This window comes from Neoarius graeffei, chromosome 17 (assembly GCF_027579695.1).
Source record: "Neoarius graeffei isolate fNeoGra1 chromosome 17, fNeoGra1.pri, whole genome shotgun sequence".
NCBI lineage: Eukaryota > Metazoa > Chordata > Actinopteri > Siluriformes > Ariidae > Neoarius > Neoarius graeffei.
Genome location: NC_083585.1, coordinates 8,791,475 through 8,817,316, shown reverse-complemented (window position 1 = coordinate 8,817,316; position 25,842 = coordinate 8,791,475). Strand labels below are relative to the sequence as shown.

Genomic DNA, 25,842 nt, shown 5'->3' with positions numbered 1-25,842 from the left:
ACACACTTGTATATGACGTGTATTTGATATATATGATGTATATTCATACATTGTTACTTTATGGAAATCTTCAGTAAGTTTGGTCTTTTCATGACAGCCTGTTGTAGACCTATAATGCACATGAAATGACACTCCTCACCTCAACATGTCCTTTACAATCATTTAAGCCACCATGGGCAATGCTGAAACCACTGCTGCAAACAGTACATCGCGCGAAACTGTCATTTTCTACCCTTATTAGACAGGGAGTCTTTTGTGTAATCTGAGCTGAAGTGGGTTTTGTACTTTGGTTTTTGGGGCGCGCGCTCTCTCTCTGCTATGCCGGTCCTGTCGGCTGCACTGACTCAACTAAAAACTTCGGTCCTCGAGAAAAGGGATAAAAGCCCGCCCACACTGAAAGCTGATTGGCTTATTTTGCTGAGTAACCCAATCAAGATGCTCTTTGTCTGGCATGCGCTACATGAACAGGCACACAGGCAGTGTTGCCACATTGGGTGGTTTTAAGTGCATTTTGGCAGGTTTTGAACATATTTTGGGATGGAAACCGTCAGCAATATCTGGCAACACTGCACACAGTCTCCCTCGCGCGCGCACATTCTAAGATGCGTGATGCAGACCTTAATGTTGCGTGCGTGCGCACGCTCTTGCTCGCTTCTATCAATATGCAGGAGACTCCCGGAAGTTCCGGGAGACTTGGGATGTCTGCGTTATAAGGTGACCACAGATTGTTAATCATACCCCCCCCCCCCCAAAAAAAAAAAATTTCTCAACGGATTTACATCGATCTCAAAAACGATCATTTTGGTCTGAAAAAGTCGGAAATCCGCCGATCTGCGGAAAATTCTCATCCCTAAAGTATAATATTTTTGTCTCATTTGTTTAACTGGGTTCTCTTTATCTACTTTTAGGACTTGTGTGAAAATCTGATGATGTTTTAGGTCATATTTATGCAGAAGTATAGAAAATTCTAAAGGGTTCACAAACATTCAAGCACCACTGTAGTTCACTGATGGCAGGTGCCACGGAAATCACCTCAGATATATCTCTCACACACACACACACACACACACACACACGTCTTACCTCCCTTAAATTCAACGACATCAAACTCACACTGAGTTGAACATTTTGGCTTCATTTTATATTTTAGAAAAAGAAAGTAGGGGCAATAGTCTGGAAACGGAAATATTTTTCCATACTCTATTTTCCTTACTTATCCGACCTGGAAATTATCAAAATCAAATTCCAGACTTTTCCATACTGCGTCAGAACCCTGTACACATACAAAACGAATGAAAATTTGGTGAAACACAGTCAGTTCAGATCAACTATTGAAGGCATTAAGTAAAGAAATAATAAACATGAAAAAATAAATAAAGAACGCCAGCCAACATAAATCCATACATTACAACAAATAAGACCAGTACAGACCAGTGATTCAAATAAAAGGAAATGCTGGCATATAAATGGAGGACGTTCTGCAATCGCTCCAGGTGGTGTGCAAGTTGATTCTGTTTGCCACATCATCTTCTTTTAACACTGTGCTCCAGCCCTAAGTGACTGATATGTGATTCATCTGGTATGTCTTATGCTACAATGTCCAGTATGTTCTCTAGTGTGGTGCACGCCATTATCGCTTCCTTCCTATGATGCACGCCCTTTGGCTTTTCCAATACTGCACTGGAGGGCACTCTGGTGTACAAGAGATTTCTGTCCAACAGTTCCCAAGACAATTTGCACTGAAAATAAATAAATAAATAAATAAATAATTACCCCTCAGTTTTCATATCAAACCATTTTGTCTCCTGTTTACTTAATTCACATCTGATTCACCCGCTCTGTAATTTAGCTCCAGATTTTGACCCTTGCACGGGGTTTTCACGCTGTTAAATAATGCACATTTTGATTGGCACAGATGTGAGACAGAATAGCTCGCACTTCTTCCTGTAAGAAAGACTTTGTTGCCATTTACTCATCGTTTCACCTCCGTGAGCTTTGCCTGTTATGGAGATTTTTTTGGGAGTCAACAAATGCAAAATCAGCTGTGCCATACACACTCCTGCTTATTTACTGGAGATTCGCTTTCATCAACATACGCACACGAGTAACAACAACAACAAAAAAGCGGCTTACTGAAAATGTACGGAGCCGTAGAGGGGACATGGTGAATAAAAAAATAAAGCGTGGGAACGACTTATAAGGCGTGTGCACAAGATATTAATGCGCGCGCACACGAGTTATAACCCGTGCGCACGCTTTGCGTTAAGGCGTGCGCTTGGGTAGTTAAAAATGAGGGGACGAGTTACAAATCGTTCCCTCGCTTTCATTAAGGCGTGTGCACGAGATATTAATACGTGCACTCGAGTTATAAAGGCGTGCGCACGGGTTATTAAAAAGTGAGGGAACGTCTTAAAACGCCTTCCCTCGGTTTATATCCAAGGCATGGGAATGATATCCTATGTCGTTCCCTCGACTTATTAAAATATTCCCACAATATCCTTGTTTTCGTTGATCTCGTTGCCTACACACACACAGGCTGTAGCTCACCATCGTAGCTCCGGAAATACTAGACGCTATTTTATTCTATTTTAATATTGGACTCAGATACACAGAAATCCTCGATGCACTTGCATCCCAACATAGCTTTATTATAAGTCTGAGACACCTCAAGAGGGTTCTGAGAGAGAATGGGCTTCGCCGGGAGGTGTCCCAGACTTATAATAAAGCCATGTTGGGATGCAAGTGCATCAAGGATTTCTGTGTATCTGAAACCGTGCTGCCGCCTTTATAACTCGAGCGCATGCATTAATATCTCGTGCACACGCCTTAATGAAAGCGAGGGAACGATTTGTAACTCGTCCCCTCATTTTTAACTACCCGAGCGCACGCCTTAACGCAAAGCGTGCGCACGGGTTATAACTCGTGCGCGCGCATTAATATCTCGTGCACACGCCTTATAAGTCGTTCCCACGCTTTGTTATTTTTTTTATTCACCATGTCCCCTCTACGGCTCCGTAATACAAAAAAATGTTTCAAAACTGACTTTTTTATTTGGTTTGCCTTCAACAAACATTTACACACAAATGTACTAAAAGATAAATGAGGCCTAGTGTCCTTATAGGCAAAGAAAACAAGAATAACGTTGTATATGACGTGGGGCAAGTAACATGGAGTGATTAGGGTGTGAACAGACTGCATCAGAAACCTGAATTTTCTCTCTCTCTCTCTCTCTCTCTCTCTCACTCACACACACACACCATATCTCTTCATGTCTGCTCAAAAAAAGGACCAATTGCTTTGACACTATCTACCACAATGCCATGTTACTGAGCTCGTCATTAAAGGATTGAAGCAGATCTTGAATCGAAGGTAAATATCATCTGCCTCTCATCAAACTAAAATCTGCTTTAGCAAACCCAGCCACACCCAGAAGATTCAAATTTAACGCTGCTCCATGCTTACATAATCAGAGACACACATATGTTCACATCAGAACAAATCCAGATTCGTCAGCATATGATGAAGATTTCAGACGATGTCAGAATGTCAGATGAGGCAAAGGAAAGAATCAGATATGGTCGTATAACAAAGCCAACTGTGCAAAAAGAACCTCCACATCACCAGGAAGGAACATTACAGTAGTAAATTCTCTCTAAAGGGCTCATGAGTCACCATCACAGACATCTGGTCTCAAAGCAGCACCGTCCCCATCTTGGGTCAGCCTGAACTCTATTTCTCTGTAATGCAGCTCCAGGTGATCATCAGAGTACTAAAAGCGTGAACTAAATTACATTTTATGAACCTCAGTGCTTCAATTTGTCATGCTCACATAAATGATTGGGCTGCACATACAGTAGTTTGTACACCAGACCGACAGCTACACCTTCCATACACAGCTCAGTACTTCATCCATATTTGCTAAAAGTCCTCTGCCTTTGAAAAAGTCTGTGGGAAAAACTCTGGATACAGCAGCATTGTGAAGGACATGATTTCAAACTGTATGGGAGAAATGAATACGGTATACTCAATGGAATAAGTTAACAAAATGGTACTGTCATGGTCTTTGTGAACCACGGCAACAGTATTATATCTCCACTGTCTCTCAGTGTGTGTAACGTCTCCAACTTTCCTTCTTTTTTGTCGTTCCAATCCATCGACTCTAGAAAACATGGACTGCGTGGTTCCATTCACTCCAGTTCTACAGAAATGAAGCCAAAGTAGCTCCACCATGTTGTGGAATAAACCTGCATTTAGTCCTGGGTATAACTTTAAACTGCAACCGCTGGTGAGTCCTAGGTCCAGGAGGACTTGAGTATTGGGGAAAGCGGAGTTACCCCTTAATCACCATTGCTCCCAGGTCCACTCTGACCTGGAGTGAAAGCACCTGCCTGGGCTCCAACTATGGGTTAAATAGTACATCACCAATGTGGCAGATGAACCCAACAGGTTCTTAATTTCCTTGAGGGAACCCTCCCAAAGGGATCAATAAAGTTTTATTGAATCTAATCTAATGGCACGTGGAAGAGCCACTCAAATGGCCAATGAATGACATCACTCAGCAAGTCAGTTGTCACTGCGGGGCAACTTCCATACCCATCAGGTCTGTGGCACTTTTGTGCACCACTTGGCATCAGGTTTGGAGGTTCAGAGAGGCAGTACGATGGGGGCACAACATCGTTTGTCTTACCTTACTGTGCAAGGCACTTTGTTAGGAGAGGAGAACAGTATGCGAGAGCTCACAAGGCCAGACATTCCATGGTGGCTCGGCTGGGCCGTTTGTGCCGCCGCTGTGGGCAACTCTGTCGCTCACGGCCCAGCTGCGTTTCTGTGCATCCTAATAAAGCAGTCATCATCGCTAGCGATGGACAGTCGACGACGGCCATGTTGTCAAATTTGGAGCCGGTGTCTGTATAGTATTGGTATAGTCTGTATAGTATTCCTGCTAGAATCTGCACAGTAGAGACAAGAGTAGGTTACACCCACTCCTTTGCAGACCACTCAAGCGACCTGCATCTGGTGGGTCAGACCCACGAAATGATATCCAAATTAGCTGACCTGCCAGGACATGAAAAAACCCACATCAGAAAACTCTAAAGAGTAATATCAATGATCTGTGAGTATTTACTGAAGCTTAAAGTTGCCAATAAGAGTTTTCGGACTGATTAACAGCTTATTAAGCAAGTACGTCCTGTACGTCTTCTGGTATGTATGGGGTTAGTTCACTGGGCCCCTCTGCCAGCCATGCTGACAAGTGACGAATTAAATCTGCTCTTTTCATTCACAACAGTCTGACTACTTGACCACTTCCTAAACCGCGTTTTGGCATTTCACATGCCGAGATTTTCCAATTGCTCTGACAGGGCCTGTTAGTTTATGAGCCTACAGACATGTGACAGCTGCTGTCATTGCACGCATGTACATACAGTATGTAATTTAATCTTTATAATTTTTATCTTGTAATTTATATCCCACACGCACGATCGGTCATTTGTGTAATCATGTCAGATTATTGTGGATCAATGACGAGGCCATCAAAGAAAAGAAAGCATGTGCATTCTAAAATAAAGTTCAGTAAACAGCGGGCTTGTGCATTTCTGTGTGTACAGCCTGTGAAAGCTCAGCCAGGCAAATCGCTTTGTACAGTGAGGATATATTATTTTTAATAACTTGTTTACAAGATCTAGGTCCAGTGCTCAAATCTCCCTTTATATTACTGGTTTATAAAGAGATCCAGATGTTGGAAATATCCCAGTGATTTAATGTATCTAAAATATAGATCTGCATCTGATGGACTGGAGTGTCAGCCAATAACAGTTTTATGTCTGGAATGATCTAAGACTAATGTGTGATTTATCAAATGGCAAGGTCGTTGCCCTGTCAAAATAAATACTGCCCCCGAGGCCCCCGAGACACCGACACCCCCCGCAGCTTCACCACCATCGATTGGTTGCTGCAGGGCCTTAGCCTCCACCATCACTTCAGAAATGGACCAGCATTTGGAAGATGGAAATTTAAGACCTACGCTTTGGTAGGCTTGTCCCATTCCAGCAGTCCATAGAATGTCTTCATGGTGAAAATCAAACTTACACCCATCCAGAGCAGTGAAATAGTTTCACCTGGAGACATTTCATTAATACGGCTGCATCTAATAAGGACATTTATCATTTGGACACTTGGAAATTTGCCAACAGATGGTTTCAGGAAGAGTAGCTGGTTTAACCACAGTCGGCAGTGCACGGTGCGTTAAAAACTTATTGCTATAAATGTTCCTAAGTGGCTAGGTAGCTAGTACGATTAAACTAGACTTTCCTGATTAAACCTCTCAAAGTTTGAAATGTTTTTAATATAAATGGCTAACAGTTTGTATTCGTGTCCAGAAAAGTTGGCTTAAACTCTTAACACTTAAAAGGCTTAGCTGGCTGGCCAAACCTTTTTACATTACAGGAGCACAACGTTTTGAAAACTAATTTCTGGCTCCAATAGAAAAGTGGTCACCGTATCATCCACAGATCGCGAGTTGCCGCAACCATCCGTGGGCGGGAGCTCAGGAAAGAAGGATTGGCTTACGTGCTCAGGGACGATGATAGCCAATCACAGGCATCTGCGTTGCACATGCCAGGGCTCCGACACATTTTCCATTTCAAAATTCCAGACTTTTCCAGACTCAAATTCCCAGAATTCATGGTACATTTTCAGACTATATTTGCCACCACAGTACAAATAACTAGATGTTTATTATTTAAATAAACGAGTTTAAAATCCAGCTGTTAATATGTACATTACATTGTGAGGATGGAAGCTCATATGTTGCCAAATAATTGCCAGAAGCAGTGAGGAACTGCGGAGATTATATTCTTTCATCAGCCCAAAATTTCTAGTGGCTCCCTGTGGCAAGGTTATATGTATGTTAGCTCATACACATCAATTAAACCCAAACAAGTTCAATGCCCAGCATTTTATTCAGGCTGCAATGCTAAAACAATGCAGTGTTATTCTGTGTCTGTCATGGACATCTGAAAAACTACACTGATCCCTTCGACCCGTAACAGTAACCGGAGGGATGTTGATTTACAACTCAAGAGAAAAGGGAAGAGAAGGGCACCGACTCTGAATATTAGACGGAGTAAAACTGTTTACTGTAAACACTGTTTAACACACTGTTCAACAAAGAACTATAAATGAAGTCAAATAATAATCAACAATCATACAGTAAAAGAATGCATTTTGAAAGCTTCACATAGAACTGAGAATAAAATGTAAAATGATTGGTCACAAAAAGTTTAGAACACAACCCCTTTGTCTTTTTATGTCTCTCTTTCTGTCAAAAACACAAACACACCATCATACACTAAGCACATTCTTGTCAACCCGCAGAGAATTAAATGTGGTGGATCAGACTGTGTGATGCAGTCATGCCCTTATAGGAGGGTCTGCCCCTGGAAAATTGTGTAAAATGGTGCACTCTCATGCATTCTGAGTGCCATATTTGGGGGAAAAAAAAGTGATCAGGAAATCTGACCAATATACATCACAAAATGCGTGCTTCTCACTTTGCCTCGATGCTTTGATGCTGGAGGATCTGCTGATCAAGTCACTATAGCAAATCTTTTTTTTTTCCTTTAGAGAATTCATTATTCATGATCACCACAGCGTTTTTTTTTTTACAAACACGTGTGATTTGTTGCATCATGTGAGCTCATTGCCGATGGGCTAAAACCATAATGAGAACCAATGGAATGGTGCGATAGAGTGATACAGTTTAGATTCAACATCATCGTGCCGTTCCGTTGGCTCTCGGCTTCACTTAATCTGACTATTTGACACTGTATACTTGCATTCCTGTGCTGAAAACGGCTGAAACGAGATCAGAAGAGCGAATCCAACAGTGCCGACATTAGTTTTTAATGTGGTAGTTTGGAGAACTAAAATCAGTAGACTACTGCGTGACTCGGTAGAGTTGGCAATTATGTAAGCGATGGAAAACCAGAGGAAACCAGTTGCATCCTGCTGCACAGACTGGTAGAGTGACCGAGACATACACGCACACACACAAATGCATTGTCATGCAAATACACACACACACGATATTTGCCATCGTTCACGCCTGGAGCAGCCCCACAACACCAGCAAAATTTGCCAGCTCTCAGAAAATATGCAGTTTCCCATTCTTACATTTGTAGTGTTGCAATGTGCGTTCATGCTGATTTTGGTTTTTTTAGCTCTGCTTAGGTCCAACGTGCCGACGTCAGTTCACTGATGGCAGGTGCCACAGAAATCACCTCAGACATTTCACACACGTGTCTTACCTCCCTTAAATTCAACAGCATCAAACTCACACTGAGCTGAACATTTTGCCTTCATTTCATATTTTAGAAAAGAAAGTAGGAGCAATAGTCTGGAAACAGAAATATTTTTACTAGTGCTGTCAAAGTTAACACGATAATAATGCGTTAACACGATCTCAATTTATCGCGATTAAAAAAAATAGTGCCGTTAACGCAAATTCTAATTTGGCCCTGCGAGTCACCCGTAGTTCCTGTTGAGGCTTGTCGCGCGCTGCTTCAATAAGAGTACGTGTGAGTGATGGAGAAAGGCATAGACATATAAACATCCTCGCCGCCATATTGGATGGGGCAAAGTGGAGATTCTTCAGCCGTCTCTGGTATAGCGTCTAGGCAGTAGCCGAGAATAAAGATGCCTCATTCATGTGCTGCGTTTAACTGTACCAACAGGTTTACCATCCAAACGAGATCACATGGGATTACCTTTCACAGGTGAGACTGGAAAAATACTTTTCAATACTGTTCCTTCAGTCTTCAGTTTCCCAGCTCAGCTCCACCGGGTAGGTGTAGAGTTATAAGCAGTGAGAATTAGATAATACAGTGCCACACTATGATGAACGTTTTTGAACGTATGATGAATGTTTTTATTTTTGTTATCTGTTTTTTTCTTTTTATGGCAAATACTTCTCTTCAAAAGAAACTAATGAAGAGTAAAAACAAAACATTTTTTATTTTCACAGTTATATGCACTTTATTTTTCATCCCTTGGTTTTCTCATCTAATATGGAAGTTATGGATGTCAGTGGCTGTGACAAGACGTGTTATGCTCTGAAATAAAAAAAAACAAAAAAACATTGGTACAAAGCAAGCCCATTCACTTTTTTATGCTGATAAGAGAATTACAAATGGTTTTTCATGTGACAAAAATGTGTGATTAAATTGCGGTTAATCGCGAGTTAACTATGACAGTCGCGACATTAATCGCGATTAAATATTTTAATCGCTTGACAGCACTAATTTTTACATATTCTATTTTCCTTTTTCCATACTTATCCAGACCCGAAAATTCATCTCATCAAATTATCTCCAGCCGCTTTATCCTTCTACAGGGTCGCAGGCAAGCTGGAGCCTATCCCAGCTGACTACGGGCGAAAGGCGGGGTACACCCTGGACAAGTCGCCAGGTCATCACAGGGCTGACACATAGACAACCATTCACACTCACATTCACACCTACGGTCAATTTAGAGTCACCAGTTAACCTAACCTGCATGTCTTTGGACTGTGGGGGAAACCGGAGCACCCGGAGGAAACCCACGCGGACACGGGGAGAACATGCAAACTCCATACAGAAAGGCCCTCGCCGGCCACGGGGCTCGAACCCAGGACCTTCTTGCTGTGAGGCGACAGCGCTAACCACTGCACCACCGTGCCGCCCGACCCGAAAATTACTAAAATCAAATTCCAGACTTTTCCATACTGCGTAGGAACCCTGTCATGTGTACCGGAGTGAGCAGAAAGCACTTTCCTCTGAGCAGGTTATCCTTTGTGACCAAAATGACCTTTGCCCTCCTTGGTTGGTAGCTGCTGTGTGATGGGAAGACTTATCTGGTGGGTGGGAATTGGCCACATCTAAATTAGGGAAGAAAAACTGGGCGGAGGGGGGCAAAACTCATTTCTGGGGAAAAATACATTTAAAAAAAAAGTGCTGCTATCAGCATAGAGAAAACTAAGTGTTCAAATTCGACTCTGCAGATGTAAAAAGACAGTTTACATGAAAAAGTGAAACAGAAAATAGGCTGCTGTTGGGTTTCAGTCACATGACTTTTCTTAGCAGAAAGTTTTACTGGAAGTGAAATAGCTGGTGGTCTAAACAGCTGCCGTAGTGCAAACAACTAGCAATAAGTTATCAGAGGACGCTCGTAATCTAGAAGCCGCTGCTGGCTTTAGATATATTCAGGAGATTGCTGTGTGCAATGGAATCGACCCGTACAGTCTGGGAAAGAAGGATTTGTCTTACGATCTCAAAAACTACCCTTCAGCCGAGTTCCCCGACATCTCCAACTATCTGGTGTTGCAGACGTCCTTCTACACCGCAAAACAGATGAAAGCGTGGAAGAGTACGGAGGCTTACAACTGTTTTGTATGTGGCTGGGTAAAGGACCTCGGGATCAAGTTGCTGCCCAGTGAATCCTGTATCGTTTTTGCCCGTGTAAGTATGTTTTTTAATTTTTTTAAAGCTTTTCGTTCACGACTCTACAACGAAACGCTGCAAGTTGAAGTGTAAACAAACAGTTTGCTTGATTCTCACTTGTGTTGGCTCTTATCTCTCAGCTAAATCATTCACAAAGATCATCAGAAACCCCTTTAAAGACCTGGATCTGAGTTAAACGAGACGGAGAAGTGATCACGGCGCATTGTAACTGTACGGCTGGGGAAGAATTTTGTCGTGACCTTCATGCATATGGACTTTGTGAGGAGTAAACAAAGAAACAGCTGGGGACTTTAGCACTTCGGGACTAAAAAAAGTACCGTAAAATAACGACACATAGCAAGAAAAGTACTTGGAAAACACTAAGGACAGAGCTGAGAGGGATATAAACCTTTCACCCAGTGATCACTGCAAACTGCAGCATGCTTCGACTCGGCTCTCTTCGATTTCAGTGAGAGGTTCAAAAGCCACCTTTCTCCACGTCTTTGTGAAATCCTGTGTTCGTTCACCCTTTTTATTAGCTCACAGCTTCATGGTTTGATCGATTTGAACAACCTAAAAAAACAACGCAAGTGTGAGGCATTTTTCACGCGAGCAATGCACCTTCTCCGCACAAACGCTTTGTCAACTGAGCTTTGGTAGACCACCAGCTAAAGTTCTGAATAACTAATGAGGCGGATGTGACGTCACATCAAACCCAGCAATTCTGACACAAACACAGGGGGAATGGTGGTGCTAAAAAAAAAAAAAAACCCAAACAAAACCAACCAACCAACCAACCAAAAAAAAAAAAAAAACACCAACAACAACACTGCAGCCAGCCAGCAGAGGTGCTAGACCTGTGGTGACTTCACTTTTTAAAGATGATCCGGTGCCTATGTTTTCTACAGTTGAGGTTCCAGTCAAGCATCATCTTTTGGACAGGATATGAATAATCAGGACCGTTTTCACGTATACTGTTGAAAAGTAAGCTCACAGAAAAGCGGAGTACCTCGGAACTGGCGAATCATGTTGCGGTGATTCTCCAGTGCTTCCTGGAGGATCTTCTCAGCTGGGTCCATCTTCCAACGCCACTCGGTGCCTACAGGGTTCGTGTGGTGTCTGTGGTGAGAAAATACAAAGGATCAGTGACTATAAGCAAAGGTTAATGTGGAGGGAGGGAAAATATTCTAGTGGTGAAGGAAAGGTGCCAGTTACAGGGCTCCGACACATTTTCCATTTCAAAACTCCAGACCTTTTCCAGACTCAAATTCCCAGAATTCATGGTACATTTTTCAGACTATATTTGCCACCACAGTACAAATAACTAGATGTTTATTATTTAAATAAATGAGTTTAAAATCCAGCAGTTAATATGTACGTTACACTGTAAGGATGGAAGCTCGTATGTTGTCAAATAATTGCCAGAAGCAGTGAGGAACTGCGGAGATTATATTCTTTCATCAGCCCAAAATTTCTAGTGGCTCCCTGTGGCAAGGTCCTGTAGCTCATACACATCAATTAAACCCAAACAAGTTCAATGCCCAGCATTTTATTCAGGCTGCAATGCTAAAACAATGCAGTGTTATTCTGTGTCTGTCATGGACATCTGAAAAACTACACTGATCCCTTCGACCCGTAACAGTAACCGGAGGGATGTTGATTTACAACTCATCAAGAGAAAAGGGAAGAGAAGGGCACCGACTCTGATTCACTGAATATTAGACAGAGTAAAACTGTTGAAAAATCATTGGTCACAAAAAGTTTAGAACACTCTCCCCCTTTATGTCTCTCCTTCTGTCATAAGCACATACACACCATCACTCAAATACCCCCCCCCACGTTCAAATATGAAGATAAAACATGGCAGTAAGACAGATATCAGGCTCAGAGGGCTTATACAAGTACAACACACAAATAAGTAAGGGAAACTATGCTCTCACACACGCACATCTGTTCTAACACAAACAAAGACAGTGTCTTGCAAAAGTATTCATCCCCCTTGGGGTTTGTCCCGTTTTGTTGCATTACAAGCTGGAATTAAAATGGATTTTTGGAGGGTTAGCACCATTTGATTTACACAACATGCCGACCACTTTAAAGGTGCACATTGTTGTTTTATTGTGACACAAACAATAATTAAGATGAAAAAAAAAAAACAGAAATCTCGAGTGTGCATAAGTATTCACCCCCTTTCGTATGAAACCCCTAAATAAGAGCTGGTCCAACCAATTCACTTCATAAGTCACATAATTAGTTGATTAAGATCCACCTGCGTGCAATCAAAGTGTCACATGATGTCTGGATAAATCAACCTGTTCTGGAAGGACCCTGACTCTGCTACACTACGAAACAAGCAACATGAAAACCAAGAAGCCTCCAAACAGGTCAGAGACAAAGTTGTGGAGAAGTATAAATCAGGGTTGGGTCATAAAAAATATCCCAAACTTTGAATATCCCAGGGAGCACCATTAAATCCATTATAGCAAAATGGAAAGAATATGGCACCACTACAAACATCACAAAAGAAGGCCCCGCCCACCAAAACTCACAGACCAGGCAAGGAGGGCATTAATCAGAGATGCAACAAAGACACCAAAGATAACACTGAAGGAGCCGCAAAGATCCACAGTGGAGATGGGAGTATCTATCCATAGGACCACTTTAAGCTGTACACTCCACAGAGTGGGGCTTTATGGAAGAGTGGCCAGAAAAAAAGGCATTGTTTAAGAAAACACGTTTGGAGTTTGCCCAACAGCATGTGGTAGACTCCCCAAACACATGGAAGAAGATTCTCTGATCAGATGAGACTAATATTGATCTTTTTGGCCATCATGGGAAATGCCATGTGTGGCACAAATCCAACACCCTGAGAACACCATTCCTACAGTGAAGCATGGTGGTGGCAGCATCACGCTGTGGGGATATTTCTCATCTGCAGGGACAGGAAAGCTGGTCAGGACTGAAGGAAAGATTGACGGCACTAAATACAGGGCAATTCTGGAGGAAAACCTATTTGAGTCAGCCAGAGGTTTGAGACTGGGACGAAGGTTCATGTTCCAGCAGGACAATGACCCTAAACGTACTGCTAAAGCTACACTGGAGTGGTTTAAAGGGAAACATTTAAATGTCTTGGAATGGCCGAGTCAAAGCCCAGACCTCAATCCAATTGGGAATCGGTGGCATAACTTGAAGATTGCTGTACACCAATGCAACCCATCTAACTTGGAGCAGTTTTGCCTTGAGGAATGGGCAAAAATCCCAGTGGCTAGATGTGCTAAGCTAATAGAGACATACCCCAAGAGACTTGCAGCTGTAATTGCAGTAAAAGGTGCCTCTATAAAATATTGACTTTGGGGTGTCAATACCTATGCACACTCCAGATTTCTGTTTTTTCATCTTAATTGTTTGTGTCACAATAAAACAACAATGTGCACCTTTAAAGTGATAGGCATGTTGTGTAAATCAAATGATGCTAATCCGCAAAATATCCATTTTAATTCCAGCTTGTAATGCAAAGAACATGATTCTCACAGTGCTCCCAGTGCCCTCCAAGTGCAAAAGTGACCGGTGGAGCAGGTAAATGACAGCATCATCCACACCAATGCCCGGTCGATATGTGAACTGCAGGGGCATATCGACCGGGCATTGGTGTGGATGACGCTGTCATTTACCTGCTCCACTGGGCACTTTTGCACCTGGAGGGCACTGAGAGCACTGTGAGAATCATGTTCTTTGACTTCTCCAGTGCTTTCAACACAATCCAGACATCACTGCTTAGGGGGAAGCTGGAGGGAGCTGGTGTCAACTGCCACCTGGCTGCATGGATCATCGACTACCTCATTAACAGACCGCAGTATGTGAGGCTCCACGACTGTGTGTCTGATGTGGTAGTCTGCAGCACAGGCGCTCCACAGGGTACAGTGCTCTCTCCTTTCCTCTTTACACATCTGACTTCAGCTACAACACGGACAGCTGCCACCTCCAGAAGTTCTCAGATGATACAGCCATCGTTGGACAAGCGTCAGAGGGGGACGATCTGGAGTACAGAGAGGTCATCAACAACTTTGTCGCCTGGTGCGAACTGAACTACCTGCGCATCAACGCCAGCAAGACAAAGGAGGTGGTGACTGATTTCAGAAGGACGGTTTCCCAAATTGCACCAGTGAACATCCAGGGTTTGGACACTGAGATCGTGGAGGAGTACAAATACCTGGGTGTTCACCTCAACAACAAACTGGACTGGACTAACAACACAGATATCCTGTACAAGAAGGGCCAAAGTCGTCTCCACCTCTTGAGAAGACTGAGGTCTTTTGGTGTGTGCAGGACACTGCTTAGGACTTTTTATGACTCTGTGGTAGCATCAGCGATTTTCTATGCTGTGGTCTGCAGTTCAGAGAGGGACAGGCAGAAACTTAATAAACTGATCAGAAGGGCTGGCTCAGTCTTGGACTGTCCTCTAGACTCCACTGAGGTGGTGGGTGAGAGGAGGATGTTAGCCAAGCTGACCTCAATCATGGATAACCCCTCTCACCCCCTACATGAGGCTGTGGGGGCTTTAAGCAGCTCGTTTAGTAGTAGACTGCTACACCCACGGTGTAAGAAGGAGAGAGACCGCAGGTCATTCATACCTGCTGCTGTAAGACTGTATAACACCCACAACTTGTAACATAGCACTAATAACCTGTTTGTCGTTATATTTGCACTACTTCACCACTACTACCTCTGCCATCTCTCATCGATGCAATTATGTGCAATAATATAGGCCTTAAACTATTTTTATGCATATTTATATTTTTATATATATTATTTATATATACACAGAGTCTACCTGTAATGTGCAATTTTTCCGAGCCTCTCAATAAGGCAATTTTTTTTCTATACTTTTTCACGGTAGATAATGCAAATAGCCCTCTGTATTTAATCCTTCATTTGTCTAATTTTTATTTCAGTTTTATTTGTTATCTGTTTGACTTTTTCTTGCTACTGTAACACGTGAATTTCCCCGATGTGGGATGAATAAAGTGAATCTAATCTAATCTAACAAAACAGGACAAACACCAAGGGGGGATGAATACTTTTGCAAGACGCTGTACATACACACGCACACAAACTGACAGACACACACACACATACAAAAGACAAATGCACTGTCATGCAGACACACACACACACACACACACACACACACTTGCCATCGTTCACGCCTGGAGCAGCCCCACAACACCAGCAAAATTTGCCAGCTCTCAGAAAACTTGCAGTTTCCCATTCTTACATTTGTAGTATTGCAATGTGCGTTCATGCTGATTTTGTTTTTTTAGCTCTGCTTAAGTACGACGGAGTCCAACATGCCGATGTCAGGTGCCACAGAAATCATCTCAGAACAGAAGTCTGGAAACAGAAATATTTCCATAGCCTATTTTCCTTTTCCCATACTTATCCAGATCTGGAAATTATTAAAATCAAATTCCAGACTTTTCCATACTGCGTAGGAACCCTGCATCTTGGGGGTGGAAGGGAGTCTCGGCCAAAAAGAAGTCCAACTTTGTTGTAGCGAGGATAGTAGCGTTAAGAGAACTGGAGGGTCACATTTCAGGGCTGGCTGAGCGCTGGAAAGTTCTTCCTTGTCAGACACAGTAGACATTTTAGTCCTAATGCTCAGGGACTTTTACGTTGCGATTACAGCTCAAGCCAAAATTGTACATAAACCTCGGCTATAGATATACAAGATACATTTTTTTTTATACATCCCGGACTTTAAAACGGTAGTTTACTGAACTGTTGGCCAAACTGATGGACTAGACTACTACTAACGCTGACTACTCTATATTACCTTGCGCAAGCCCTCTTAAGCCTAGGTCACAACCGGACGTACAATTTTTTGGCCGTGTGATTTTTGGCGTTTCCCCAAATCGCTGCGTTTTTTTTGTTCGTGGAGAAAGATGCACGTTGGCCGTAAGTTTATCTTGCAACCTGAAAAAAACGTAAGCGCCCGTAGAGTTTGTTTGACATGACAAAGAACCTCTGCGGCCGGTCTGCGGCCAGTCTACGGCTCGAAAATCAGCACGTCACACGCGCGCCCTCCGTGCGTTTCTTGCGTTTTTTGCACGTAGACCGGCTGTAGGAGCACGTACGGCCGGTTGTGACCAAGGCATTAGGTGTGTCCGCCTTAACTGTTCTTTTGGGTAAGTCTCTTACTTGCTGTGTGGGTAAGTTTCTTGTTAGAATGAACTATTGTTCTCCCTAGATCCAAGTCACCTACATTGGCTTCACAGTGAGCCAAAACTTTCGCATCGGCTTTCCTGGGACTTCTCCATGGCGCTTAAATATTCATCTGCCTATCTCCACTATTTGGGGAATAAAACATATAAATTCCCTGACACTCTGCTTGCGCAAAAACATTTTGGGTTCCTGCGTCAGCCTAAATATATACATGGGGCTCTGGACAGACGTTTGCTCGCCACCAACATCCAAACAACGTTGATTCGTTTTGGAGCTGGAATCGTAACATCAAGCGGACTGTCGTTGAGAGGCGCTCTGTTGACTTTACGAACTTGTGCTCCATAAATTTAGTTAAAACTTCACAGAATTGCCCTTCCTCAAGAAGTTTGCTTTATTAAATGTGCGATCTCTTAATAAAAAAGCACCCTGCATTAATAACTTGATCACTGATGTTGGCATAGATCTACTATGTTCAACTGAAACTTGGCAAATATCAAATGATTTTCTGGCTTTAAATGAAGCTACTCCTGTAGGATATGAGTATATGGAGAAGCCACGTTTAACTGGGCGGGGGGGCGGTCTTGCTGTGATCTATCGCTCCAGTTACAGGATTGTATCTATGCCCTTGCAGGATTTTTCATCATTTGAATGTCTTGCTCTGAAATTTACTGGTGGTCTACCTCTACTGCTTTTGCTCATTTACCGGCCTCCCAGAGTTTCCTCTGTTTTTATTAATGAATTGTCTGAGCTGCTTTCATCTGTCAGTGCTTTATGTCCATCTATACTGGTGCTTGGTGATTTGAACATTCATGTTGACTCAGATAACTGTGATTTTGCTAAAAACTTTGTGGCTGTCCTTGATTGTTTTGATTTCACCCAACATGTAGACTTTCCCACCCACTCAAAGGGTCATATCTTAGATCTTGTTTGTACCTCTGGCATCACACCATCAAATTTATATTCCAGAGATTTCTGTATTTCTGATCACATGGCTATTTTATTTAATATTGCTGTTCCTGAGCCTCTCCATTGCAGGCGTGCATTTCGCACCATCACATACAGGAACACAAAAAACATAGCTACAGCTGATTTATTTGACACACTACATCCTTTTCTGACCACTAACTCATTAAACTCATCCCCTGAGGAGTTAGTCATGCTCTACAACTCTCACCTTGCTGACTCTCTCAATCACCTTGCCCCCCTGAAGACGCGTACTGTCTCTTTCTCTCACTCTGCTCCGTGGTTCACACCTGAGCTTCATAAAATGAAGGCTGCTGGTCGGCAGCTGGAGAGACTTAGTCGTAAAACTGGCCTGACAGTTCATGCGCTGGCATACAGTGACCATGTCTCTGCCTACAAAGAGTCTCTAATTGATGCCAAGACCAGCTATTACACCACCATCATTACCAGAGGCCAAGGAAACCCTAGAGCCCTTTTTTCTACTGTAAACAAACTAAAAACTTTCCTCTTACTCCTTCCATTGAGCTTTGTTGTAAATTTCTTGAATTTTTTCAAAACAAAATTAGCTCTATATACAAGCAGATCAAATCCACTCCCGTCACTCCCTCTAATGTCCCCTTTCCCTGTCCACCACCAGCTGGATCTTTCTCTGCTTTCTCATTATGATGAGCAGTATGTCCTCGGCTTAGTATCTAAATCCAGGCCTACCACCTGCCTCCTCGACCCTATGCCCACCCCTTTGGTCAAGATTTGCCTGCCAGTTCTCTGCCCCCTGTTGGTCAAGATAATAAACTCGTCCCTTTCAACTGGATTAGTCCCTCAGGCTCTCAAAACAGCAGCCATCACTCCTGTCTTGAAAAAACCTGGAGCAGCTATTGATGATTTCAAAAATTAATCGCCCCATTTCCAATCTTCCCTTCATTGCAAAAGTCCTAGAGCGTATTGTTGCCAATCAGCTCCAAGAGCTGATTGGCAAGTTTCAGTCTGGGTTTAGGCCATGCACAGCACCGAGACTGCCCTGGTCAAGGTTGTCAACGATTTGCTGTTAGCTGCTGACACTGGCCATGTCAGTATACTTGTTCTCCTCGACCTTACAGCAGCTTTTGACACTGTATGTCACAATCTTTTATTGAGCCGCTTAGAAACTCTGCTTGGCATCGCTGGTTCTTCTTTAGCCTGGTTCAAATCTTATCTTACCATGAGAGAAGAGTTTGTGTCAATTGGAGACTTTAGATCCCCTAAATCACCCCTCCTTCATGGTGTCCCTCAGGGCTCTGTCCTGGGACCCTTACTATTTGTAATATACATCCTCCCTCTTGGCCACATAATACAGCATTATGGGCTCAACTTTCACTGTTATGCAGATGACACCCAAATTTACATTCAAACTAAACCCTCTCACCCACTCCCTCCGTCCAATCTTGTCAACGGTCTAAATGGAGTTAACAGTTGGATGGTGCAGAACTTTCTTAAATTAAATCAAGACAAAACAGAAGCCATCCTCATTTCCACCCCTTCTATCTTGAAAAAACTGGAGCACTCTATTCCTGGTTATTTCACCTTCACTACTGTTGAAGTAAGAAATCTGGGTGTTATTCTGGACTCTACTCTCTCTTTTGACTCACACAATAAAAATATTACTAAAACAGTTTTCTTTCACCTGAAAAGTCTCTCCAAACTCCGTCCCTCTTTAACTTCATCTGCAGCTGAAATGCTTATACATGCTTTTATCACTTCAAGACTGGACTACTGCAATGCCCTGCTCGATGGCATCCCAACTAAATGGGCTGCAATATGTCCAAAACTCAGCTGCTAGGGTACTCACTCACACCAGGCCCTGGAATCATATTACTCCTATTCTCTACAACCTGCACTGGCTCCCAGTCAAATACCGCATCCAGTACAAAATTATTCTGCTTGTCTACAAATCCCTACATAACCTGGCCCCTCCCTATTTATCAAATCTTCTAACTCCATATCAGCTACCTCTAACTCTTCGCTCCACAGATGTCCACCTATTAGTAGTCCCTTACTCTCGGCTCTGCTCTATGGGTGACAGGGCTTTCAGTGTTAACGGCCCTAAGCTGTGGAATGCCCTGCCACTAGAGTTGCGCCAATGCTCAACACTGTCCTCTTTCAAAAAACAGCTAAAAACACATCTCTTTAGCTTGGCCTTTTCTCTCTGATTTTTAATAACGTTATTATTATTGATTTCTCATGATCTTATTATTGTTGTTCTTATCCTATTGTTTTGCTTTTTATTGTTTGTTTGTTTTTTTTACTGTTCAGTGTCTTTGGGTACCTTAAAAGGCGCTTATAAATAAAATTTATTATTATTATTTATTTTTTTCCAAACTAAAGTCCGCACATTTCACGTTACCATACATTGTGTTAAGTCAGTTCGGTTATCTACCATTTCCATACTATTTCAAATTAACAGTTAGGAAAAGTTCTTATTTTATTTTTAATTAGTATATCAGATTCCAAAAACCGATGCAGTGACTTTTAGAAGCTTCTGATTGGCCAGTGGCATAAATATGAGTTAACTGGGAGTGTCTAGCAGCTGTACTGAAGCCCTTTGCTCATGATATTACTCAATGGGGAAAAATCCAAGCCAAAAAAAAAACAAAAAAAACACACACACGCACAACAGAACTGGTGAAGATGGTGAATGCATCAGGTGCACCTAGCCCAACCTGCCCCAGACTGCACAATGGATCAAATCTATTTTTATAGAATACAAATTGGGGCTAAATTTATCTTAGAACCAAGCTCCTCTCAGACTCATCCTCACCTTACAAATTAGAATCCGACAAGCACTTCAGTTCTGTTCACATCAGCACAAAGGGTATTTATGGCAGGAAGGATGCCTTGCCCTTTCACGCCTCTGAGAAAACTCAGAAGACAAGAAGATCAATGCTGTCATCCTCCTCTTCATCCACTGGAAGAAGGGTAGGACGTTTCTTCACTGCAGAAGGCTCTGTATCATTTAACTGGTAATGCTTTATACTGTATTATGGTTCCTTTAACTAAGTGTTTACTGCATTCGGTAACTAACAACATGATAAACATCAGCATTAATATATTGGAAAATACATTAATTGACATTTGAGATTAAGATTAGTCCCCACCCACAATACCAGGTGTCTAACAGTTAGGTGTGTTTGACATTTAAATGATTATAGTTAGACTTTCTATAATTAATTTCATAGTTTTTATTAGAATTATTGAGAGGAGGTGCATCCATTAACAAACAAGAATTCCGGGCTGGAAGTCAGGTTTCCAAACAGGTTTAATCAGAGACTTAATAAACTTTTGCTGAAGCATCAGCTTAACCCATAAGGTATTTTTTTTTAAATCATGTGCCATATAACTTTTGAGTTGTTTGTACAAATGAGGAATAATAATAATAATAAAATTGACTACCAATAATAGTGATAGTAATACAAATATTTAGCCACTGGCAAAAAGCAGAGCTCCTGAAGAGAGCATGAGCAAAATATTTGCAAGCACACAAAATCAACCTGAATAGGAGAATAGGAGCACACAGCCACAGACTGCAATGCGCATGCACAGTGCCATTAGGACTAATTACCATGCACCTGTTCCTGATTCGAGCGCTATCACAGCACAGACAGAGAAGGACTCTCAGTAACACAGACTTTGAAGTATGCGCTCTGTACCCTGTGTCTGAAGTTACCTAGCCTTATATTTTGTGTCGCTTTTCTGGTTTTGACCCTGTTTGTGTTTTTGGACTATGAGTATTGTATTCCCGCTGGCATCCTGTCTGTGCCTCACTCCACCACTGCCTTTTATTCGACTCACACACACACACACAAAACATATCAGCATTCTCGAAGGCCAACGCTAGCTTACCCGCGACTCGGTGCTGTTAGTGCAGCAGTCCAGTTACCTTCCAGCTGGTGTAGTGTTAGCGAAGGCCAATGCTAGCACAGTCAAGCTGAGTATTATTTTTTTCCCCTGCATAATTTACTTAGTTACTTTTAAAATCAACATTGACAGTTACACACAACGGAGCGACCTGGCAGCCAAAATCTCTCAAAATCTGCCGCTTTTAATGGTGCAAACCTGGTGGCCTTGTTCGTTTACAAATTGTCAGTGTCACTCGCTAACGTGTAAGTTTTACATCTCCGACGTCTGACGTTGTGTTGTCTTGACAACGTGCAATATTATAACAATATTGCATGCTCATTCTCCATTGAGGAGAGTGGCGTAATGCATGGAGGATAAGCGATCTGATAATATTGCATGCTATCAGTAAACCCACTAGAAGGGAATAGAACACGTTTTTATTCCATGGAAAAAGTGGCCTGTATGTATATAATAATAATAATAATAATAATAATAATAATTTATGGTGTATTAATGATAACTTCAAGCTCAGTAGCATTAAATTAGTAAAGAAAAATAAAAATGGTGATGCTGTTACAGCATGAAAATGAGCAGTGACAGGGTGGCATGATGCCCAACACAAAGCTGATGCTTTCCTATAACAGCACGTCTTAAAGTGTTTGGCATGTTGAATGTTTTATCCATTATTATTATTATTATTATTATTATTAATATTGCTGCAGAACAACTTTGAAGGACGTTACATCCTTGTTTTTGACAGTGTCTGTCATTAGAAGTCCCTGTGAATCTGCTGTTACTATAGAAACTGCAATGTGTTTTACAATGAGCACAATAATATAAAGGTGTGATGTGAATGACAGCCGATGCTTCGATCAGAGGCGTGGTGTTCTAGAAGATTAAATCAACACCTTCTGAGCAATCAGCCTGCAGAATATTACAGCGCTGTGGTATCATTCATCAGTAATTCATCAACAATCATTACCCAGTTAAGGGAACCTTAAAGTAAAGGGTGACCAATTTAATTATATGTGAGAAATAACACAAAACGGCAGAAATGACATGAAAAGACTACAAGAGTTCAGTAATTAAGCGTAGGAAAGCAGTCATGGAATGCTATTACAGTATAGAATGTTAAGTCCGCAAACAGGAAAATGAATCTGAAGAATAATGCTCCCTTGCTTGTGGAATATATACGAGGCTTTTAGAGCAGGGACCAAAAAAAAAAAGCCCAGGAGCAAACAGCATCTCTTTTAAAATGGATCAATAATTTTAATAGTTTTTTTCTTGTGTTAGGATACAAATAACAAGTGGAGACGAGTTGTATAAAGCCAAGCTTATTGCTGTGGCGTATTCATCACAAAACATCATCTTGGCATGAGCTCAGCTTCCCTATAGCCTGTATCCTTCACAAACACCTGGCCTGAAGCATAGAAAGTGTCGTCTTTGGTAAAGTCAGGAAGCAATAAAGTGATAATTTGTTGATTGGGAGCATTTCATGAACATTACTACATATTGGAACACTCCTGCTTCCTTCAACAGACCTCAAGAAGAAAAGCACGTATCCACCATCAGCGGATACACACCCAGTGTTTGTTTACAGAAACATTTCTACACCTCGTCACCGTCTCTGAACTCAGAATCTGCATGGGGGACGGCAAGTCATTCCCAATCCAGCCTTCAGAAGAGATGTGCAGATTCCTCCTGACAGCGTTCCTCAGACGCCTTTTCATTTGTGGGGAGAAATAGCAGACTACCTTGTGTTTTATGCATTGATGTCAGCACAAATCAGTGTCACTCTCTCTTTGGCTACACTTTTACACATTTATCTGAGCTATTTAACACACCTGTATGCAGGACGTGTATTGCAAATCTTTTTTCTGTGTGTCTGGATCTCTCATAGCTCATCAATCATAATGACAGCGAATTATCCAACTGAGGATCGTGAAGCTGAAGTTATGCACAGGGGGGAAAAAAAAAGATCTGGCTAAAAACTTCAAAGGACATCACAAGCATCCACTAAAGGCCCGGTCACACAGCACTCCGCGTCTATATCACGTACAAAAAGATACAAAAATCTGGTGGACGTGGTCGTAAGTGGTAATTTTTGGTCAATTTTGGCTTTGCCGTGCTTTGTACGGGGTATGGCCGTCGGCGGCTGTTTCACTGCTGCAGCACTGCCAAATCACGGGTAACCGCGGCTCAGCGTCGTTGGAAGAGCGGCTTGCTGCGCATATAAAAGCGGTAGGATATGTTGAGCCTGTATCAGTTGGTTCTGTTGGTGCTGGAGCATTAAGATGAGGACATCACAGCGTTGAGGGTTCATGTTCACCCCTTGACATCTAGACTGCAAGTGCCGAGGTCTCAGAAAATTACGGTATTTATACATGCCGCAAATCAGAAGTGATGCAGAAGTGATTAGACAGTGATCAATCGAATTTAGAACTTGTTTGAGACGTCGTTTAATGGGCTTAGACAGTGCTATGTACGCAGAAAAATCCATTTCTCAGTGATAAGCCGCTAAACACACGCTATATCCCGTGATACCAACGCGTAACACCCGTCCGATGACCGTGCTCTGCCCGTGATAGACCGCCAAACTTTCGCGTCTTACCACGTCTCCCCAAGTTTTAATAACGGCCGGGACACTGATTATCACGTGTTTTTCACCTGTGTTGCACCTGTGTTGCACGTCTTTACCACATGTGCCGGCCGTGGTTGTCCGCGGTCTAAAGTTTTGAGCAGTCCAAAACTTTTTGCCGCGTCCGACGCCGTTCCGATTTTCCCCTGCGTCCTGTCACGTCTGTATATCGACTGTAACACGTCTTAAGTTCGACATCAACACGAACAATATCGTCTGCTTCACGGGAGAGCACTTTTTGACGGGTTTTGGCCGTGATAAAGCCGTAAAGCGCTGTGTGACCGGGCCTTAAAACCTTTGCTGCACTTAAAAGAGTAAAACGTAGGCTTACCTCCAGCAAAACACACACTTGTTGGCACAGGCCAGACTGGGAGTGGTCTCCATACACCGGTGAGATTCAATGCCATAAAATGTGTGTTTGTAGCATCCTCCTCTCCCTCTCAGCATGGACTGAATAAAATTACACAACTGAATATTTCATACACCTATTGATGTAGGCACTGATCATTCAGGACGCGTCAAATCAGAAAGTAAAAGCAACAACATCACAGAGAAATAAAGCCTACCTTGGTCCAGCGACACAGCTTCACCCCGGAGTGACTGCCTATTAGTTTGTATCCTGTAAGAAAGAAAAAAAAAAACCAACACATTTGGTTTTGATCTGTCTGTAGTGAAGGAGGTTGAATTGATAAAGTGTGATGTAGGACTGTAGACTTCTGCCACCTGAGAGATTCTGCCTCGATCTGGGAGCAAACAGTCACTGACACAGAGGCTCAGAGATGTTTCTCAGTTTATTGTAGGACAAACGTGAGCATATATCCACATTCAGGAGTGTTTTGTAGCTGTGTGACTGGATGAAGCTTTAATTGATGAAGCTAAGTTATCTGTGTATAATGTAAATGGGTGATGAAGCATTACATCACTGGTTTAGACTACACTACTGTATGAAAGAAGAGCGACATTATGCACCATTGCATTACCCGTCAGGATCATAGTCTTAGGAAAAGAAGAAAGACGTTACTGATCAACCTGACCTTCATTAAGCAGAGAGCAGAATGTGTGAGTGAAGATAAATCTTAAGGATATAATTAACCAAAACAAGTAGCAATCAGATCAGCCTGTTCCAGTTTCAAGCAGGCCAGACAAATATTTTTATCACCACATGAACACAGAAATGTATCAGTCTAATCATATAACTATTCATTCCCAAGCAGACTGATATCATAAAACATCCAGATTTTATTAACGCAGTATGCTAATCTGATGGCATGCTCAGTTGGGAAAAAATATTTTGGACGTATTAAGGAAACTCTGACATAATTGACCATTACATTGCAATTGTCTCTATAGACCCCTTTCACTGACGTCACCCGAAACCGGAAGTAAACAGACCCTGCGCCATTTTGGAAGACCAACAAACTCGTGATAAGGGGATAATAACGGCAGCGGTATGTGAACCCACGAGAATAAAGTGGAGTGGCAAACGACTTAAACAAACAAATCTGAGCTGTTTTATTTATGATTTATTGGCCCAACAGTAGACTTGAAAGAAACCTGTGTGAGACTTGGCAAAAAACTGTGGATATAATGGATAAGTCTGTGCATGATCTGCGGACACTTTGAGGTAAGCAAACGCAAGAAATTCAGATTTAAAACATGCTAAATTGGCCC

At 42.2% G+C, this 25,842-nt stretch overlaps 1 protein-coding gene across 1 annotated transcript in view; it reads right to left on the bottom strand.

The window, feature by feature from the left end:
• tyw1 (tRNA-yW synthesizing protein 1 homolog (S. cerevisiae)) overlaps positions 1 to 25,842 on the bottom strand; it is a 244,943-nt gene that overhangs the window by 92,438 nt on the left and 126,663 nt on the right. The window contains exons 9-11 of the mRNA XM_060943676.1: positions 24,738 to 24,790; positions 24,503 to 24,621; positions 11,485 to 11,594 (exon numbers count right to left, since the gene is read on the bottom strand). Of these exons, the coding sequence (XP_060799659.1) occupies positions 11,485 to 11,594; positions 24,503 to 24,621; positions 24,738 to 24,790 (282 nt within the window). The remainder of the gene's footprint in view (positions 1 to 11,484; positions 11,595 to 24,502; positions 24,622 to 24,737; positions 24,791 to 25,842) is intronic.